This window comes from Pleurodeles waltl, chromosome 10, assembly GCF_031143425.1.
Source record: "Pleurodeles waltl isolate 20211129_DDA chromosome 10, aPleWal1.hap1.20221129, whole genome shotgun sequence".
In the NCBI taxonomy this organism is placed as follows: domain Eukaryota; kingdom Metazoa; phylum Chordata; class Amphibia; order Caudata; family Salamandridae; genus Pleurodeles; species Pleurodeles waltl.
The window spans coordinates 694,510,283-694,530,276 of NC_090449.1; the positions used below are offsets into that span (position 1 = coordinate 694,510,283).

At 45.7% G+C, this 19,994-nt stretch overlaps 1 protein-coding gene across 4 annotated transcripts in view; it reads right to left on the reverse strand.

Moving 5' to 3' along the window:
- The window catches only part of PITRM1 (pitrilysin metallopeptidase 1), a 392,977-nt gene that overhangs the window by 235,958 nt on the left and 137,025 nt on the right, over positions 1 to 19,994 (reverse strand). For all 4 annotated transcript variants that reach the window (XM_069211204.1, XM_069211202.1, XM_069211206.1 and 1 more), the window contains 2 exons: positions 18,133 to 18,253; positions 16,118 to 16,194 (listed from right to left, as the gene is read on the reverse strand). In XM_069211204.1, coding sequence (XP_069067305.1) covers positions 16,118 to 16,194; positions 18,133 to 18,253 — 198 coding nt within the window. The remainder of the gene's footprint in view (positions 1 to 16,117; positions 16,195 to 18,132; positions 18,254 to 19,994) is intronic.

The window sequence follows — 19,994 nt, forward strand, 5'->3', positions numbered from 1 at the left end:
CATTCAATACTTATGACTTTTATCAGAATCCCCTGGAAGAGAACTGCAGTACCAAGTAACTTACTTTCTTCTCTAATACCGGATCCTTCATAGATTCACTTGCACCAATCAGAAAAGATAGCAGTTATATAATCATTTATAAGATCATGCTAAACATAACATAATAGCGGACAGTGGCTATACATATAATCAAATAAGGTTCACCTTATTGGAACAGACGGCACAATACTGCTTGTCCCACAGCCGTATCACTGTGTAACGATGATTCCAGGCAATAATGTTGCGTGAACATATGCCTGTTTCTCAACGTCACTGCTTGGCATATGCTCTCAATAGGCACCCCAGCAAATAGGGCAGTTGATGTAGAGGCTGCCCTAGTAGAGTGTGCTTTGAACTTATCTGTCAAAAGGCCGATCAGCGTTAGAGTGACAAAACTGAATAGCAGTTGATATCCATCGAGCAATGCTCGCTTTGGAAACCAGACCACATTTGCTATAGTTCCCATAGGCTACTAGCAGTTGTTCAGTGTTCCTGAACTGCTTAGCGCAAAGCAAATACAACTTTAGGCATCTCTCTATGGCCGGTGTGTGCAGTGGTTTTTCTGCTGCTGTCTGCAGATTCGGGAAGAATGTCTTGAGTACAATAGGTTTGTTTAGATGAAAATCTGTTGGGATTTTTGGTGTGAACCTAGGATTAGTCCTTAGAAACACAGTGTTATCCTTACACTTCAAGAAAGGATCCATAATGCTGAACACTTGTATTTTGCTCACTCTTCTGGTCGATGCAAGAGCAAATCGCAACATAACTTTCCAAGCACCTGGTTGTGGTTCATTGAGAATAAGTTCCTTCAAGGTTTCATTTGAAAATGGCCTGTTCCCACATGACCCCCAATTAAGGAAGTCAGCTTACGTAAAATCAGCATTTCCTGTTCTCTTATGCTGCAAAGAGGTATAGTGTCAGATGGCCCCATCTTTAGACGTTCCTGTCCAGAACTGAGTTGTAGGAAGGTGCCCCTTTTGGCATGGTTACCGCCTACTTCTTGCCTGCTATCTGATGTTAAATTGACTGGGTGTGTGGTGGGATCCTCTAACCAGGCCCCAGCACCAGTGTTCTTATCCTAAACTGTACCATTGCTTCCACAATTGGCACACCCCTGGCACACAGTTACGTCTCTTGTAAAAGGTACCTGTAGTACCAAGGGCCCTGTGACTAGGGAGTCTTTAAGGGTTATAACATGTATTGTGCCACCCTAAAGAACCCCTCACCAAACACATGCACACTGCCATTGCAGATTGTGTGTGTTGGTAGGGAGAAAAAGGTAAAGTCGAAATGGCATCCCTCTATGGGTGCCATGCCCACAAACCACTGCCTGTGGTATATGTAAGTCAACCCTCTAGCAGGCTTTACAGCTCTAAAGCAGGGTGCACTATACCACAAGGTGAGGGTATAGCTCCATGAGCAATATGCACCTACAGTGTCTAAGTCCATTCTTAGTCCATTTAAGTGCAGTGTGACCATATTGAGTACATGGGCTGGGAGGTTGTCATTACGAACTCCACAGTTCCATGATGGCTTCACTGAATGCTGGGAAGTTTGGTATCAAACTTCCCAGATTAATAAACCCACACTGATACCAGTGTTGGATATACTGAAACTGGCACACAGATGGCATCTCAGAGATGCCCCCTGTTTTTCACCCAATCCTCTAGTGTAGGGCTGATCAGTCTGTGCCAGCTTGCCACTAACAGACATGTTTCTGACCCCAGGGGGTCAGAGCATTTGTGTTCTCTGGGGTCAGGGTCAAAGCCTGCTCTGTGTAGAGATGCTTTACACCTCCCCCTGCAGGAACTGCAACACTTGGAGGTGAGCAGCAAAGGTTCCTGCCTTTTGTTGCACTGCCCCAGGGCACTCACTTAGTGGAGATGACAGTCCCCCGGACCAGGCCTTACTTTTTTTACAGGTCCAGCTGGAAAATCAGTAAACATCAGGATGAGTGTCCACCCCTGGTGGGACCACCCTTATGGTGTGCAGAGCTGAGATGAGCCCCACATAGCAGAATACCCAAAAGGGTTAGGAATGTGTGCCCCCGCCCCAAAGGGAGTGGGCACAGGAAGGGTGTAACCACCCTGAGGGACAGTAGCCTTTGGGTACTACCCAGTGACCCCTGTAACACCGCTAAATCAAGTATTTAGGGGCACCTCTGAACCTTGCTCTTCAGATTCCTGGCAACCTGAAAAGAAAAAGGACTGAAGAGCCACACCAGCACAGAAGACTCCAAATGACAACTGACTTGGTCCCAGCGCTACTGGCCTGTCTGCAGCTTCAAGACTCCTGCAACAACAAGACTGTAGCAAGGTGAAGGTATTATATGGTATGGCAAGGTAGTCTTACCATGGAATACCAACACAATATCCAGTAGGTCGGATTCACTCTCAGCAAACCCTCGCACAGTCCTGGTAGTGTGGCAAAGAGCAATCAGGCTACTTAGAGGAACATCTGTAAAGTATTTCACAGTACCAACATGGACGATAAGTAAATGACTCGACTCAACAGAAATTCAACACCAATTTAGAAAAACAGATTTGATTTCAACCTTAATTTAGACACCAAATTTGTAGCTTTTGTACAACCGGAGTTGTGAATTTTTACGTCTTTAGAAAATGCAGTACTTTATATGTTTAAAGGGCTTCCATTGAAGTCAATGGGTAAAATAGCAGTGTGCACTAGGGCACTTGTAGGGTGAGTTCCAACGAACCCACGGGAACCTAATGTTCTACAGGGACCTAAACCAAGATTCAACAGTCAGACTTTTGTTACCTTGCTCAGGGAGTCCAGTTGCAGAGGTGACTTGGCTGTCCTTGGTGTTGAGCGGTCTGCATGGGCGGATGCGTTTTGCACTCCGTTGCAAAACTGGACTTAGGGGTGGACTCACACTCTACCCTTCGGATGTAGAGGTCGTTTGGGGCCAGGATCAGGATTCGATGCTTTGATCTTCACCACCTCACCTGGTGGCTTAGGTGTGGAGGTAGCTCCTAGCTGTCAATCACCGGGCTGGTCGTGCCAAAGTTGTTTTGCTGCTCAAGTCAGTCACTTCCTTCAGGCTACAAACCCTACAAACCCCAGGCAGGGTGCATTATGTTTCATGTGAGTGAACATCTGCATGAGCAGATGCACCCATGTGATGCAATCTCTAGCAATAGATCTAGGCAAGTGTTCAGGAAGCCAGTTGGAGGACATGTACTGGGCAGTGGTCATCACAAGCTGCCCAGCTCCATGATAGATCCACTGAAAATACTGGTGTCTGGTATCAAACACCTCGTCTTAAATTGGTACTGAGGCCAATATCGGATTTATTAAGTGTAGGAAGTTGGCTCTGTATGCACCATTTCAAAGTAAGGAATAGTATGCACAGAGTCCAAAGGTTCCCCTTAGAGGTAAGATAGTGGCAAAAAGAGATAATACTAATGCTCTATTTTGTGGTAGTGTGGTCGAGCAGTAGGCTTATCAAAGGAGTAGTGTTAAGCATTTGTTCTACATACACACAGGCAATAAATGAGGAACACACACTCAGAAACAATTCCAGGCCAATAGGTTTTTGTTATAGAAAAATATGTTTTCTTAGTTTATTTTAAGAACCACAGGTTCAAATTCTACATGTAATATCTCATTTGAAAGGTATTGCAGGTAAGTACTCTAGGAACTTTGAATAATCACAATAGCATATATACTTTTTACATAAAACACATTTAGCTGTTTTAAAAGTGGACACAGTGCAATTTTCACATTTCCTGGGGGAGGTAAAGTAATGAAAATGTCACTTACCCAGTGTACATCTGTTCGTGGCATCAGTCGCAGTAGATTCGCATGTTTTGCAATAGCTCGCCATCTGGTGTTGGGCCGGAGTGTTACAAGTTGTTTTTCTTCGAAGAAGTCTTTCGAGTCACGGGACCGAGTGACTCCTCCTTTTGTCTCCATTGCGCATGGGCGTCGACTCCATCTTCGATTGTTTTTCCCCGCAGAGGGTGAGGTAGGAGTTGAATTGTAGTAATAGTGCCCATGCAATGGAGTGACTAAGTATGTACTTATTTAAGGTTGAGATGATACATATACAAATAGTTGAAGGTAACTTCCAAACTGCTACAGGCTCCCGGGGAGGCGGGTGGGCACATGCGAATCTACTGCGACTGATGCCACGAACAGATGTACACTGGGTAAGTGACATTTTCAGTTCGATGGCATCTGTCGCTGTAGATACGCATGTTTTGCATAGACTAGTAAGCAGTTATTTCCCCAAAAGCGGTGGATCAGCCTGTAGGAGTGGAAGTAGTTTGAAATAATGTTCTTAATACGGCTTGACCTACTGTGGCTTGTTGTGCAGATAACACGTCTATACAGTAGTGCTTGGTGAATGTGTGAGGCGTAGACCATGTGGCTGCCTTACATATTTCTTGCATTGGGATGTTTCCTAGAAAGGCCATGGTAGCACCTTTCTTTCTGGTTGAGTGTGCCCTTGGTGTAATGGGCAGCTGTCGTTTAGCTTTAAGGTAGCAGATTTGGATGCATTTAACTATCCATCTGGCTATACCTTGCTTTGATATTGGGTTTCCTGCATGAGGTTTTTGAAATGCAATAAATAGTTGTTTAGTCTTTCTGATGTTCTTTGTTCTGTCAATGTAATACATCAATGCTCTTTTGACATCTAATGTATGTAGTGCCCTTCCAGCTACGGTATCTGGCTGTGGAAAGAACACTGGAAGTTCCACTGTTTGATTTAGATGGAACGGTGAAATAACCTTTGGCAAAAATTTAGGATTAGTCCTTAGGACGACCTTATTCTTGTGTAGTTGTATAAAAGGTTCTTGTATTGTAAACGCCTGAATCTCGCTTACCCTTCTTAGGGAAGTAATGGCGATGAGAAATGCCACCTTCCAGGTTAGGAACTGTATTTCGCAGGAGTGCATGGGTTCAAAAGGTGGACGCATAAGTCTAGTTAGGACAACATTTAGGTTCCATGAAGGAACAGGTGGTGTTCTTGGTGGTATAATTCTCCTAAGGCCCTCCATGAATGCTTTAATGACTGGTATCTTATATAGGGAAGTTGAATAGGTAGTCTGCAGGTATGCAGATATTGCTGCAAGGTGTATTTTAATGGAAGAGAAAGCCAGGTTAGATTTTTGTAAGTGAAGCAAGTAACCCACTACATGTTCTGGAGTTGTGTGTAATGGTTGTATTTGATTAATATGGCAGTAGCAGACAAACCTCTTCCATTTACTTGCATAGCAGTGCCTGGTGGATGGCATTCTGGCTTGCTTTATGACTTCCATACATTCTTGGGTAAGTTGTAAGTGCCTGAATTCTAGGATTTCAGGAGCCAGATTGCTAGATTCAGCGATGCTGGATCTGGGTGTCTGATCTTTTGGTTGTGTTGTGTCAACAGATCTGGCCTGTTGGGCAATTTGATGCAGGGTACTACTGATAGGTCTAGCAGCGTTGTGTACCAGGGTTGCCTTGCCCAAGTTGGTGCTATTAATATGAGTTTGAGTTTGTTTTGACTGAGTTTGTTTACCAGGTAAGGAAGGAGAGGGAGAGGAGGAAAAGCGTAAGCAAATATCCCTGACCAGTTCATCCATAGGGCATTGCCTTGGGACTGTTTGTGTGGGTATCTGGATGCGAAGTTTTGGCATTTTGCGTTCTCCTTTGTCGCAAACAAGTCTATCTGAGGTGTTCCCCAGAGTTTGAAATAAGTGTTCAGAATTTGGGGGTGAATTTCCCATTCGTGGACCTGTTGGTGATCTCGAGAGAGATTGTCTGCGAGTTGATTTTGGATCCCTGGTATAAATTGTGCTATTAGGCGAATTTGGTTGTGAATTGCCCAACGCCAAATCTTTTGTGCTAGCAGGCTTAACTGCGTAGAGTGCGTCCCCCCTTGCTTGTTTAGATAATACATTGTTGTCATGTTGTCTGTTTTGACAAGAATGTATTTGTGAACTATTATTGGTTGGAAAGTTTTTAGTGCTTGAAAAACTGCTAGAAGTTCTAGGTGATTTATATGCAGTTTTGTTTGATGTACGTTCCATTGTCCTTGTATGCTGTGTTGATCGAGGTGTGCCCCCCACCCTGTCATGGAAGCATCTGTTGTTATTACGTATTGTGGCACTGGGTCTTGGAAAGGCCGCCCTTTGTTTAAATTTATGTTGTTCCACCACAGAAGCGAGAGGTAAGTTTGGCGGTCTATTAACACCAGATCTAGAAGATGACCCTGTGCTTGAGACCACTGTGATGCTAGGCACTGTTGTAAGGGCCTCATGTGCAGTCTTGCGTTTGGGACAATGGCTATGCATGAAGACATCATGCCTAGGAGTTGTAATACCATCTTTGCTTGTATCCCTTGTGTTGGATACATGCGTTGTATGATGGTGTTGAAATTTTGAATTCTTTGGGGACTTGGAGTGGCTACTCCTTTTGATGTGTCTATTATGGCTCCTAGGTATTGTTGTACCTTGCGCGGCAGAATGTTGGATTTTGTGAAGTTGACGGTGAACCCTAGTTTGAAGAGGGTTTGTATGATATGATTTGTGTGATTTGAGCACTCTATTAACGAATGGGCCTTGATTAGCCAGTCGTCTAGATATGGGAACACATGTATTTGCTGCCTTCTTATGTGTGCAGCGACTACCGCTAGACATTTGGTAAAGACTCTTGGTGCGGTTGTTAATCCGAAAGGCAGTAATCCTACAACGACAGTCTGGTGGCAGCTGTGTAGTGATGAAAACCGGGTCTGTAGGAGGCGCCTTATACTTTTTTTCCACCCTTGGTGTGATTGCCCTACTTTTGACCAGCTCCTTAAAGATTTCTTTTGCGTGCCGGAGCATACCAGGGAGCATAGGCAGGCTTTGGTATGAGCTGTGGGTGGAGGAGAGTGTGTTGAATAAAAAATCATCCTCGACCTGTTCTGAGTGGAGGCTTACATTGTGAAATTGTGCTGCTCTAGCCACCACTTGAGAATACGCAGTGCTGTCCTCTGGTGGAGATCGCTTCGTAGGGTATGCCTCCGGACTGTTATCTGACACTGGGGCGTCGTATAGGTCCCATGCGTCTTGATCTTGGTCACCCTGGCTCATGGTGGTGTGAGCTGGGGAGTGTGATGGAGTTTGTGCTGGTGAGACGTTAATCACGGGCGGAGGAGAGGGTGGTGGGGTAACTCTTTTCACCACTTTCGGTTGTGGTGTCTGTTCAGTTTGGAACTCCAACCTTCTCTTTCTTCTAATAGGGGGAAGGGTGCTTATTTTTCCTGTCCCCTGCTGTATGAAAATACGCTTTTGCGTATGGTCCACATCAGTTGATTGTAGCTCTTCCTCAAACCTATGCTTTTGCATTTGGGAGGTTAGCGAGTGCTCTTCTGTATTAGAGCCTGAAGCTGGGTCGGTTGCAGTTTGTTTCGGGCCCGAAACTTTGTCTGCGTCCTTTTTCGGCTCCGAGGTGACTTTTTTCTTTTTCGGTGCAGAAACCTGTCGGCGCCGATCTTCTTCGGGGCCGCTGTCTCGGCGTCGAGCCGTGTCTACACCGGCATCTCGGTGTCGATGCTTGTCTCCAGCACTTTCTCGGTCCCGAGAAGGCTGCGTGCCGGTGTCTCGACCGGAGTCGGACGATCTCGGCACTGTCTGGGCCTTTTTCGGTGCCGACGGTCGGTCACCGAATTTATGGGTGGAGCCATGGCCTGGTGGCAGTGGCGTCCCCAGGGCCTTGTAAATCTTCCTCTGAGTGGTCTTCGACGTCTTACTCACGGTTTGTGTATCGTCGAATCCTTCGGAGTCTGAGTCTTGGATCGAGAAGGTACCTTCCTCTTCTTGTTCCTCGAACTCTCGGTGGGCTGTCGGCGCGGACGCCATCTGAAGTCTTCTGGCTCGACGGTCTCGGAGTGTTTTTCGGGACCGGAACGCACGACAGGCCTCGCAGGTGTGTTCACTGTGCTCAGGTGACAGGCACAGGTTGCAGACCAAGTGTTGGTCTGTATAGGGGTATTTATTGTGGCATTTGGGGCAGAAACGGAACGGGGTCCGTTCCATCGGCGTTCTTCAGCACGCGGTCGGGCCGACCAGGCCCCGACGGGGGATCGAAAAACTACCCCGAAGGGCACCGGAGCTCTTCGATCCTTCGACGCGGTGTTGAATCTAACTACGCCGATCCCGAACGCAACAATACCGACGAAAATCTTCCGAAATTAGCTATCTTTCCGTTCCGAAACTCGGAGCGACAGGAACACGTCCGAACCCGATGGCGGAAAAAAAAACAATCGAAGATGGAGTCGACGCCCATGCGCAATGGAGACAAAAGGAGGAGTCACTCGGTCCCGTGACTCGAAAGACTTCTTCGAAGAAAAACAACTTGTAACACTCTGGCCCAACACCAGATGGCGAGCTATTGCAAAACATGCGTATCTACAGCGACCGATGCCATCGAACTGTTAGTTTTTGCAGCTAAGTAAAGCACCTACGGGGTTAAGATTGGGGTCCAAGGTAGCCCACCGTTGGGGGTTCAGAGCAACCCCAAAGTCACCACACCAGCAGCTCAGGGCCGGTCAGGTGCAGAGTTGAAAGTGGTGCCCAAAACGCATAGGCTTCAATGGAGAGAAGGGGGTGCCCCGGTTCCAGTCTGCCAGCAGGTAAGTACCCGCGTCTTCGGAGGGCAGAACAGGGGGGTTTTGTAGGGCACCGGGGGGGGACACAAGTCCACACAAAAAGTACACCCTCAGCAGTGCGGGGGCGGCCGGGTGCAGTGTGCAAACAAGCGTCGGGTTTCCAATGGGAGTCAATGGGAGACCAAGGGGTCTCTTCAGCAGTGCAGGCAGGCAAGGGGGGGGGGGGGCTCCTCAGGGTAGCCACCACCTGGGCAAGGGAGACGGCCTCCTGGGGGTCACTCCTGCACTGGAGTTTCGATCCTTCAGGTGCTGGGGGCTGCGGGTGCAGGGTCTTTTCCAGCCGTCGGGACTTGAGGTTCAGGCAGTCGCGGTCAGGGGGAGCCTCGGGATTCCCTCTGCAGGCGTCGCTGTGGAGGCTCAGGGGGGACAACTTTGGTTACTCACAGTCTTGGAGTCGCCTGGGGGTCCTCCCTGTAGCGTTGTTTCTCCACCAGTCGAGTCTGGGTCGGCGGGTGCAGTGCTGCAAGTCTCACGCTTCTTGCGGGGATTGCAGGGGTCTTTAAATCTGCTCCTCTGAAATAAAGTTGCAGTCTTTGTGGGACAGGGCCGCTGTCCTCAGGAGTTTCTAGTCTTTCTTGAAGCAGGGCAGTCCTCTGAGGATTCAGAGGTCGCTGGTCCTGGGGAAAGAGTCGCTGGAGCAGGTTTCTTCAGAAGGCAGGAGACAGGCCGGTAGGACTGGGGCCAAAGCAGTTGGTGTCTTCTTTCTTCTTCTGCAGGGGTTTTCAGCTCAGCAGTCCTCTTCTTCTTGTAAGTTGAAGGAATCTAAATCTTTAGGTTCAGGGAAGCCCTTAAATACTAAATGTAAGGGCGTGTTTAGGTCTGGGGGGTTAGTAGACAATGGCTACTAGCCCTGAGGGTGGGTACACCCTCTTTGTGCCTCCTCCCAAGGGGAGGGGGTCACAATCCTATCCCTATTGGGGGAATCCTCCATCTGCAAGATGGAGGATTTCTAAAAGTTAGAGCCACTTCAGCTCAGGACACCTTAGGGGCTGTCCTGACTGGCCAGTGACTCCTCCTTATTATTCTCATTATTTCCTCCGGCCTTGCCGCCAAAAGTGGGGCCGTGGCCGGAGGGGGCGGGCAACTCCACTAGCTGGAGTGCCCTGCGGTGCTGGAACAAAGGGGGTGAGCCTTTGAGGCTCACCGCCAGGTGTTAAAGCTCCTGCCTGTGGGAGGTGTTAGCATCTCCACCCAGTGCAGGCTTTGTTGCTGGCCTCAGAGTGACAAAGGCACTCTCCCCATGGGGCCAGCAACATGTCTCGAGTGTGGCAGGCTGCTAGAACCAGTCAGCCTACACAGGTAGTTGGTTAAAGTTTCAGGGGGCACCTCTAAGGTGCCCTCTGGGGTGTATGTTACAATAAAATGTACACTGGCATCAGTGTGCATTTATTGTGCTGAGAAGTTTGATACCAAACTTCCCAGTTTTCAGTGTAGCTATTATGTTGCTGTGGAGTTCTGGAGACTGGTGCCCTCACCTATGGTATAGTGCACCCTGCCTTAGGGCTGTAAGGCCTGCTAGTATGGTGACTTATCTATACTGTATAGGCAGTGTGAGGTTGGCATGGCACCCTGAGGGGAGTGCCATGTCGACTTACTCGTTTTGTCCTCACCAGCACACACAAGCTGGTAAACAGTGGGTCTGTGCTGAGTGAGGGGTCCCCAGGGTGGCATAAGATATGCTGCAGCCCTTAGAGACCTTCCCTGGCATCAGGGCCCTTGGTACCAGGAGTACCAGTTACAAGGGACTTACCTGGATGCCAGGGTGTGCCAATTGTGAAAACAAAAGTACAGGTTAGGGAAAGAACACTGGTGCTGGGGCCTGATTAGCAGGCCTCAGCACACTTTCAAATCAAAACATAGCATCAGCAAAGGCAAAGGCAAAAAGTCAGGGGGTAACCATGCCAAGGAGGCATTTCCTTACATTAAGACATACCCAAAAGGCACGTTAGAGGCACCTCCTGAAAAATTACTAGCCCCTTAGCGTGCTGGATGACTGGTATTATCCAGCCTGCCACCACAGACAAGTTTTACCCCTCTGCAGGTGAAAGCCAGCGCTTGCAGAGGACAGAAACAATGAAATCCTAGATCACAGAACATGTGAAATGACCACCTTGTTTAGCAAAAGTATAAAAAGATGCCCATGTCACTGCATACGAAATGTCAGACACTGGAAACCATCTGGCCAGTCCCAATGTAGAAGATTTCATACTGGCGGAGTAACCATGGATTCCTTCTGATGGTTCCTTCTTGGCAAAGGCATAGCACATCTTCATGTACAGAATGGTTCACTGAGATAAATTCAACTGCTGGATGGTCTTGTCCTTTTTGTTGCCCACAAAACCCACAAAGAGCTGGCAGTCAGACCTTATACGCTTTGTGCAATAAATACAGTAAGTGGCTGCTCTCCATGGGTGGGGCCAACTTCAGCCTCCTACCCATTAGTTGGACATGGTGAAAAGTAAAAGGTAGAAATGGTAATGTATGTCCTAGATGAAAAGGGTTCACCACCTAAGAAAGGAAAGCTGCGTTAGTCCTTAGGACAAGTTCGTGAAAGAAGGGTGTCTGCAGCTCACTGACATGTCTTGCTGAGGTAATGGACCTAAGAAAAGCACTTTTAAAGGATTACATAACTGGCAACAGTGAAGGGGCTCAAAGATAGCTTCCATCAGAATGTCAAGACAAGGTCCAAAACCCACTGGAGCATGACAATTGGTGTATGTTGAAATTAGCTGAAGCTCCTTCAAGAACTGATAATGATCAGAGATTTGAAGAAAGGATGACTGATTAAGTCACAATGTATCCCTTGGCAAAACACTCTTCACATCCCTACTGTGCTACAGAAAGAGTAAAACAGATGTCCTCAAAGGGTCTACATTCGGTTCTGCACACTAGACAACAAACCTATTCCACCGACAAGAATGGACTGATTTGTGGAGATGTGACGAACTGACATTGACCATCTCTGATGCCAGCTCGAAGAACCTCAAGCGCCCCTGCTCAATGTAAAGGCATGATGGTGTAGACACTGAAGACTGGTATGCAGAACCTGCCCCTCTTACTGGGATGGATGAGAGGTCCAGCCTGCAAAAGAGACAGCATTTTTCTCAGAATGTGTGCCTGTCACACCCTTCTCGGCCATTCCATGGGGATCAGAATGGCTTAGGCCAGGCCCTTCTGAATCTTCATCAAGAACAAAGGAATCAAGGGTAGGGGAATAAATGTGTAATGAAGGAGAAAACTTCACCTCAACCTAATGTTTCCTCAAGATTCTCTGCAAAGGATACAAAGGGCACAAAACTGTGGGCAATTAGCACCCCTCGCGAGTGGTGAAAAGGTCCACCTGAGTGCTGCCCCACAGGTCAAAGAACATCGGAATGACCTCTAGGTAGTGGCCATTCATGGTCCGCAACTAACTAAGACAGGTAGCCCTGTTCAGAAAGCTGGCCAGAAGGTTGGCAACGAGACTGAGTCCATGCAGGTATGCCCAAGCCAAAAGCCTCAATATTTCCAACAGAGAAGATGAGACCCCAAACTTCACTTCCTGTTAAAACACAACACTGCAGTCATATGGTCACTCAAGATCTCTACATAGGGGAGGATGTCTTTCAGGGCTAGTTGATTTGCCTAGCTAGAGATCAAAGGCTCTGGACCTTCAACACCTCCAGCTAATGAGCACAGCCATCCAAGGGAGGAAGAATCCATCACCACAGTGGATGCCACGGGCAGAGGGTAAAAGTAGATTCTGTGTAAGAGTTGCTCTTCCACTGATCACTATCCAAGAACCATTGCAGTGTCCTGAGAGCTTATGATGGTGACAGACAGATCACCCTTGTGCTGAAACATCTGCACATGAAGACATGACTGAAGAACTGCAGAGCTCTTATGTTACAGCATACAGGACCAGTAGGATGCAAAGTCAGCAGACCTATAAAGCGAATAACCATCAGGACTGGAAATCTATTCCTGTCCAGAAACAATGAAATCATATGCCCAGTGTCCTGAAACCTCTAAGGAAAAGTGAAAACTATCAAGGATGTGGTGTTGAGTACTGCCGCTATGAAGAGCAGGCGTAGAGGACTCTAGGAAACACTTGGTTTTGTCCATCAACATGCTCAAGTCAAACCTGCTATTGTCTTGTGGTACGACACCATGTACAGCAAACAAACCTTGAGCAGCCAGTCGTCCATGTATTGAAGCAATGAAATCCCCCATCTTCCGATTAACTGCCATCAGTACCATCACTCTAGTGAAGACCGGACGTGCCCATGTTAGTCTAAATGAGAAGACCACAATGTGTTAGTGAATGGACCCTGTCATGAAAGATAGGTACCTCATGTGAGAATACAGGAGCAGTATGTGGAACTGAACATCCTGCAAGTTGAAGGACACTATCCAGTCTTCGGCTACCATTGTAAGAAGAACTTGAATCGGGAACATCAGGGATGATACCACCTACCATACAATCTAAACAAGATTGTGATTCTATGACTAAAGGGAGGAGGGATCTGGGAGGAAACCCTTCCCCTGACCAGCCGCATCATTAAAAGGAGTGCTGCAGGGTTTGATTATTCTTTGTCTTTGCACTGGCAAAGCAGGTGCTTCGACTGTTGGACCAGTTGGCTGGAGTTGCCAAAAGCAGAAGCCTTTTTTTAAAGCCAAGACACTTCTGAAACTCTCTACAGTTCTGGGAAGTGGACCTTGCAGCCATTAAACTGTTCAAGGCGTTGTACACAAAAAGAAGAGTCCCAGTGAATGGCACATCCATGAGGTTTCCCTCTACAGAAAATATGGTGGGTCAGAGTCAAACAAGTCCCAAGGTTATAGAGAAACTCATAGTCCCGGCCAAGGAATTCGCAGTCTCCAGGAATGCTATGATAATGTGACACAAGGAATCTTTGCAGGTCCTCACCAGCTCAGTAAACTGGTCAATATGGAGGTCAGTTAAACTTGAAACCACCAAAGTCACCATCTCCCACAAAACATGTACTGCCTCTGGTGAGAAGGCAGATGTCATTCACAGATCTAAAGGTGAAGCTTCTGACCTCTATGGTAGTGTACTCCATCCCTCGTAGAGCTCTCAAGAAAACACCTGAATTCTGCACCGTACTGGACGAAGCCTACACCACCATACCTTCTGGCAAGTGAGGTGAGATGCAAAAAAGCAGGGTCACATGGTGTAGGTCTGTACCGCCTGGCGATAAGATGAGTCACAGGTTTGGGCTTGTCCTGTACTGCTGTGATGGGCTCAAGCAGGAAGTCAATGAAAGGTAAAATAGTTCTGATGCCTCTGAAGCAGGCTCTAAGACCTCAGTCAGTGAAATTTCAACTGCTTTCCACTGCAGAGGGGGTTGTTTTGAGACTTCTGTTCCCTTTGTTAGAGCTCCGCTGCAGTCACTTACAGAGGAGCAGGGCCTGCAGTGAATTACATCTCTGTTTCAAGAGATGTATCCTGCCCACTAGCAGTTTGGACAACCAAGTAGTCTGCTGTGTCTGAGGAAAACAGGGGCAGTAAATTAGCCACCTCATTACTGTCGTCATCATCTTGAATGACTGGGTCTAGCATTTGGATAGCGTCCAAATTCAACCCAAAGATCTCGTCTTAGTTTGCTAATAGAATTGCTGTAGTATTTGTGGAGGCTTTAAAAGTTCTCTTTATCTGGCCCTTCTGGCAATCTCTGAGGCTTCTTCTGGACATCTAGAGGATTGCTCTTGTGCTAGAAGATCCCTTTGTAGGAGCTGGAGTCAGTGCAAGTGCAGGTGCAGGTGAAGGTGTTGGTCCCAGAGACAGACTGGTATTGTCAAACACGGACGTGTCACTGGTGAAAGGTCTGTAGTGGAGTTGGATCCAGCTGGAGTCTGTGGGGTTACCAGAGGAGAATCTTGGGGCTGAATTGCACTGAAGCAGGGCATGATGACGGAAACCCAAATAGAGTCCCAAACAGATAAGTAGGAGACAAATGCACAGCAGAAGGAACTGAAGCCAGCCTCAACAATGCGATCATGGATCTTAGGAAATGAGCCTGGTTGGCTCCTGGTTCCAGTAACTATGGGTATGTCGGCACTTGTGTCACATATGTTATAGGTGGCAGAGAGCTTGGAATGGGACCAGAGGCACGATTCAGAGCAGGGGCAACACCGGAAGAGGCTTCCTGGGTAGAGTTGTGTCTACATGCTCAGTCACTTTGGACATAGGAGAAGACAATGTGAAAAAAGGTGACCTGCCTCTAAATTTTGACCAGCGTTGAAGGGAGCCAAATACCAGGCTTCCGCTTCTTCTTGTGCTTCCCAGCCTTCTATTTAGAAGGTTTAGACGACAGAGGAACATAACTTCAAGGGTGACTGCAACAGGTGCCTAGGACCCTGTACTCCCTGATGGCCTAGGGGTGCCAGAGACCACACTTTCAGAACAACCTCATTGTGCTTTCGATCTGAAATAACACAGTCAGACCTTAAAGGAGTCTGAAATGGACAACTGTCCATTAGCGGCAATGTCCCAACATACTCCAACAAAGAAACTCTGCAATGGTGAACAAAAAACACAAAAAAAAACATTAACAAATCAGAGTCTTGTTCAGGACCAGGGGTGCAAAAAAAAAAAAAAAAAAAAAAAAAAAGGGGGGGGGGGGAACTAATGTCATTGTGCCACGGTGGGCGCTATATAGATCCAGTGACATCACCTATGTGCTATTTCCAGCACCAATTTGGAGTTTGCACCCCTTGCTGAAGTAGGAGAGCTATGAACATTTCCTGATCCACTCTGGTGTCTGTAGATATTTAGCAGAGGATGCATCTGCAGATAGAAATATCCACCAGGAGAACAAGGTAGTAAGAGTAATCTGGTAGGTGATCAAACATGAAGGAAATAGTAAGCATACACTTATTTATATTTGATGAAAGTAATTTCAACAAGACATCCGCTGACACATGTTTCTGCAATGGGAGCACACAGATTGGCTTATCATTGGTTTTCTTTAATGAAGGCATCTGCGAAGCAGGAATGAAGAGATTGATGCAAAGTTCAGTGGGATAAATATAAGGCTGCTCAATGTATGAAAGTAATTACGTTGTTGCTACCAACTTCTTTTTAAGCTACGTGACTGTATCTAAAGTTGACTACAGTGCAAATTATACCCCTCTCCAGTATGCGCAACGTTCTGCATTAGAATTATTCTGCTTATTAGAGTGAATTATCTTTGAAAGGCACCAGCCAAGAACTAGGGGCTAAAATCTTCACCCATATTCTCTGTTCTGAAGTGCTGTCCTCTAAACAATTGTTAGCATGGATTTTCATTATATTATTGTAAAACGCACATAAAAAATAAGACACGTTCAAACCAAAAAACAAATACTACTAAAATGACAGTTTTACCAATACATTGTAACAAATGTGAAACAAAATAAAAGATGAAGAAAACATACTTGTTAAATATTTCACTCCACAAATACATCATATCTGGCACGTTTCTATCCAGGCAACTTGAAGAAAATAGTACTCCCTAGAGACAGAAAACAACCAAATGATAGGTCAAGATTGTTACTTTGTTTTCCACCATACTGCATGTGCATGGCTGTTTATACAAGTGGACTATGGCACATGCAACACAATATACCAAATAATTTCGATACGAAGAGTTACATTCAGAATTAACACGTGTACTCTTTTTCAGCCAGCCCCCTTCAGTCGGAGGATCTCAGAGGCTTATTCCTTTGCAACAAAGATCTGGCAGAAGTGATTCACTGATCCTCCAGCACCCAGGGTACACACCTGCACATTTCTTGGCCTCCATGAATTAGCAGATCCACCTGCACCCAGGGCATGCTCCTGCACATTTATTCAGTATTCCCTGCTTTCAATACACCAAAGGACACAGGCATGTAGGCTATGAGCAATAAGGGAATGGTGGCTCAGTTGTACGACTGAAGGGAGTGGGACTAAAGGTGCAGGCGCTACTACAATGTCTAAGCTCTAAACTGTAATTAACTTCCATCTAAGCTCTCTTCCCCTCCCTCCCATGTAAGTGGAGCCTGACTGGGATCTGGTTAAGATTCAAACAGGACAGTTTACTCCATCACAAACATGATTGATTTCCTTTCCACCATATTATAGGTGCATAACATCCAAAGGCACTTGTAATACGGAAGACGGGATATGCATCAGTTCTGCGATAGAGTAACTCACCCACCAAGCTAATTCAAGCCCTAAGAGACCACATGAAGTAAATATAAAACTGAGGGGGTCCTCCTTACGGGTACAGGTGAGGGTCCTTTCCAGCACTGTCAAAGTAAGGAATAGATATTTCAATAAGATTAAAAGAAGACAACATCTTTGGTAATAAAGATGTGACCTCATGACAACCCCGCTCTTATGGTAACGGAGTTCGTCAGTATGACTTGCAGCACATCTATTTTGTAAGCTCATGTAATTGCCAACAGCAGCATGTAGCACACATTCATATTACAGTGGCATCAACCAATTGAGCCATTTGTTTAGGTACCAGCCAATAGCTTCAGTATATTCCTCTCAAGTGACCCCATCAGCCGGAAAGTCTGGTGGTGTAGGCTTCATAAACAAACCATGCTTACTTGTCACCACCACATTTTGCAATAAGTTTGCTCTTGTACTACTTTGATAATAGCAATCTACTAATACCAAGAGTACTTGGGATTCTCTCAAAAGGGCTCAGTAACTAACATGTGGTATCACTTGATAGTTTTCAAACCAAGAAAAATTACATATTCGACTTATACAACACTGCTTGACATATGCAAATACTATGCAGGTGCCCTTCTTGATGCCATTCTAATTTCTTTGAAACTTAAAGAAAATCCCTGTGGCCATTTGCAAAGATTATCCTCCTTAACTAGTGTCTGATCGACGCAATTCTATCATCTGCATGCATAGTTAACAAACAACGAGCTTACAGCACAATTTACCCCCTGCTAAAAGTGTTTTAGCATATTTACCAGCTGACCTGAAACATTCTGTAATACTGATGACTTCAACTCACATGGCTATGGATAAGGATACCAGACAAAGAAGTTTGCTGGTTAATGTCAGACTGCTAACATTTCATGTATGCCTTTTTTTATATAGCTGATATTCAAAATCAATTTTAGCAGGTTACTGCTTCTGTTCATGGAACACAAGTATAAAAGTTGTGGATCGTACAATTTTTCTTTCATTGAGTTACTTTTATGTAGAATGAAACCGAAGAAGACAGTCTTGCAAAAGATTTGAGCATACTTGCAAGCCGACAAGTAAAATGCATTAATTTTTGCAGATGGTTGGCCAGCACCGTCCTGCAGAATTTACAGATTTGTGCTGTGTGTAGATTGTTTCAACTTTATGCAAGAAGCACACAAAACACCTTTTAAGAATTGAAATACATTTGCTGAACACTAAAAAAAGCTTAGTATGTAGTTTGCAACTTTACCTGTTCATAAGAATCAATGTTTGACTCATCAGGGATGATCTGTGGGGTGACAGACATTCCTCCAGTAGTCAGCTCCATCTGTTGTGATTGCTCCCTGTAATCATAAGCGCCACACCCCATTCTGTATACAAAGCAACACACAAAATTAATTAAGACAAATGTACTTTATTTTACATGACTAGGTTTCACTGCACTTAGCTTTGAATGGCAGATGTAAACAATGCTCGGGGCATGCAAACAGTTATTAATTCTAGATAATGGACATGGTTGGAATAAGGACAGTGCATACCTCTTGGCGTCTCACAGCTGTACTACAAATAATGCTGAGTTTTTTTGATTCCGTGGGAATAATTGTATATCTAGAGATGAGCGGTTGAGAGAAGGGAACAGATCCAGAGACAGTGTAAAGCAAAACTGATTAGAAGTCTGAGATCTGTGGAGGCTGGGATAGAACAAGGAAAACAAACCTAAATTTTTGTAGCTGGCAATATAAGTATAGGTTTCCATATTGACCCCTGCCAAGATATTCGGCAGACAGAGTCCGTATGATTATTGAAAGGTTGAGGTAATATTTATGAGTTTGTTGTATGAAACTTCTATGGAACTTTATAGTTAACAACACTCGAAAGGTTTGGAAAAGAGCTATGGATAGTGTGTTTTGGATTTTTTGCTGAGGTTTTGTACTAGGAGGTGTTAAATATGTATAATTAACAAAGGTCGTTTTGTACTATTTAATACTGGTACAACGTACATTGTTGCCATGACTGACCTTCTGGATGCCAGTTGGGATCAAATACTTTGAGAATCAACTTTGGAAAACATACTTGAAAAAAAACAAATGAGGTGTTACATTTTTAATGACGACCAATACATTTTTAGGGTTTTCTGTTAGAGTGGCTATAGTAATATTCATATATATATACATTTATTGTGGCATTTAGGACAGAATCGAAACTGGGTCCGTTCCATCAGTCTCGATGTTGCACGCGGTCGGGCCGACCAGGCCCCGACGGGTGATCGAAATTACCCCGAAGGGCTACCGGAGCTTCTTCAAGATTCGGTGTCGATCTGTCTAATCTAACCCGATACCGAACGAAACAATACCAACGGATTTTTCCGAGATTCTGACTAACTTTCCGACCCGAAACACGGAGCGAAAAGGAACACGTCCGAACCCGATGGCGGAAAAAAAACAATCTAAGATGGAGTCGACGCCCATGCGCAAGGGAACCAAAGTAGGAGGAGTCCCTCGGTCTCGTGACTCGAAAAGACTTCTTCAAAGAAAAACAACTTGTAACACTCCGAGCCCAACACCAGACGGCGGACTATGCACAGCATGTGTATCTGCAGCTACACATGCCACCGAACATATATATATAGAAAATGTCACTTACCCAGTGTACATCTGTTCGTGGCATGAGACGCTGCAGATTCACATGCTGTGCATTATCCTGCCATCTAGTGTTGGGCTCGGAGTGTTACAAGTTGTTTTTCTTCGAAGAAGTCTTTTTGAGTCACGAGACTGAGGGACTCCTCCCTTTCGGCTCCATTGCGCATGGGCGTCGACTCCATCTTAGATTGTTTTCCCCGCAGAGGGTGAGGTAGGAGCGGTGTATATAGTGAAAATGGCCATGCAATGGAGTATGATCTGTGTGTAATAATGTGTATAAAAATAGTATAAATTTACAAATTTACAAATGTACAAGTTTCATCAACTTATAACGGCTACAGGCTCCCGGGGAGGCGGGAGGACGCATGTGAATCTGCAGCGTCTCATGCCACGAACAGATGTACACTGGGTAAGTGACATTTTCCATTCGATGGCATGTGTAGCTGCAGATACACATGCTGTGCATAGACTA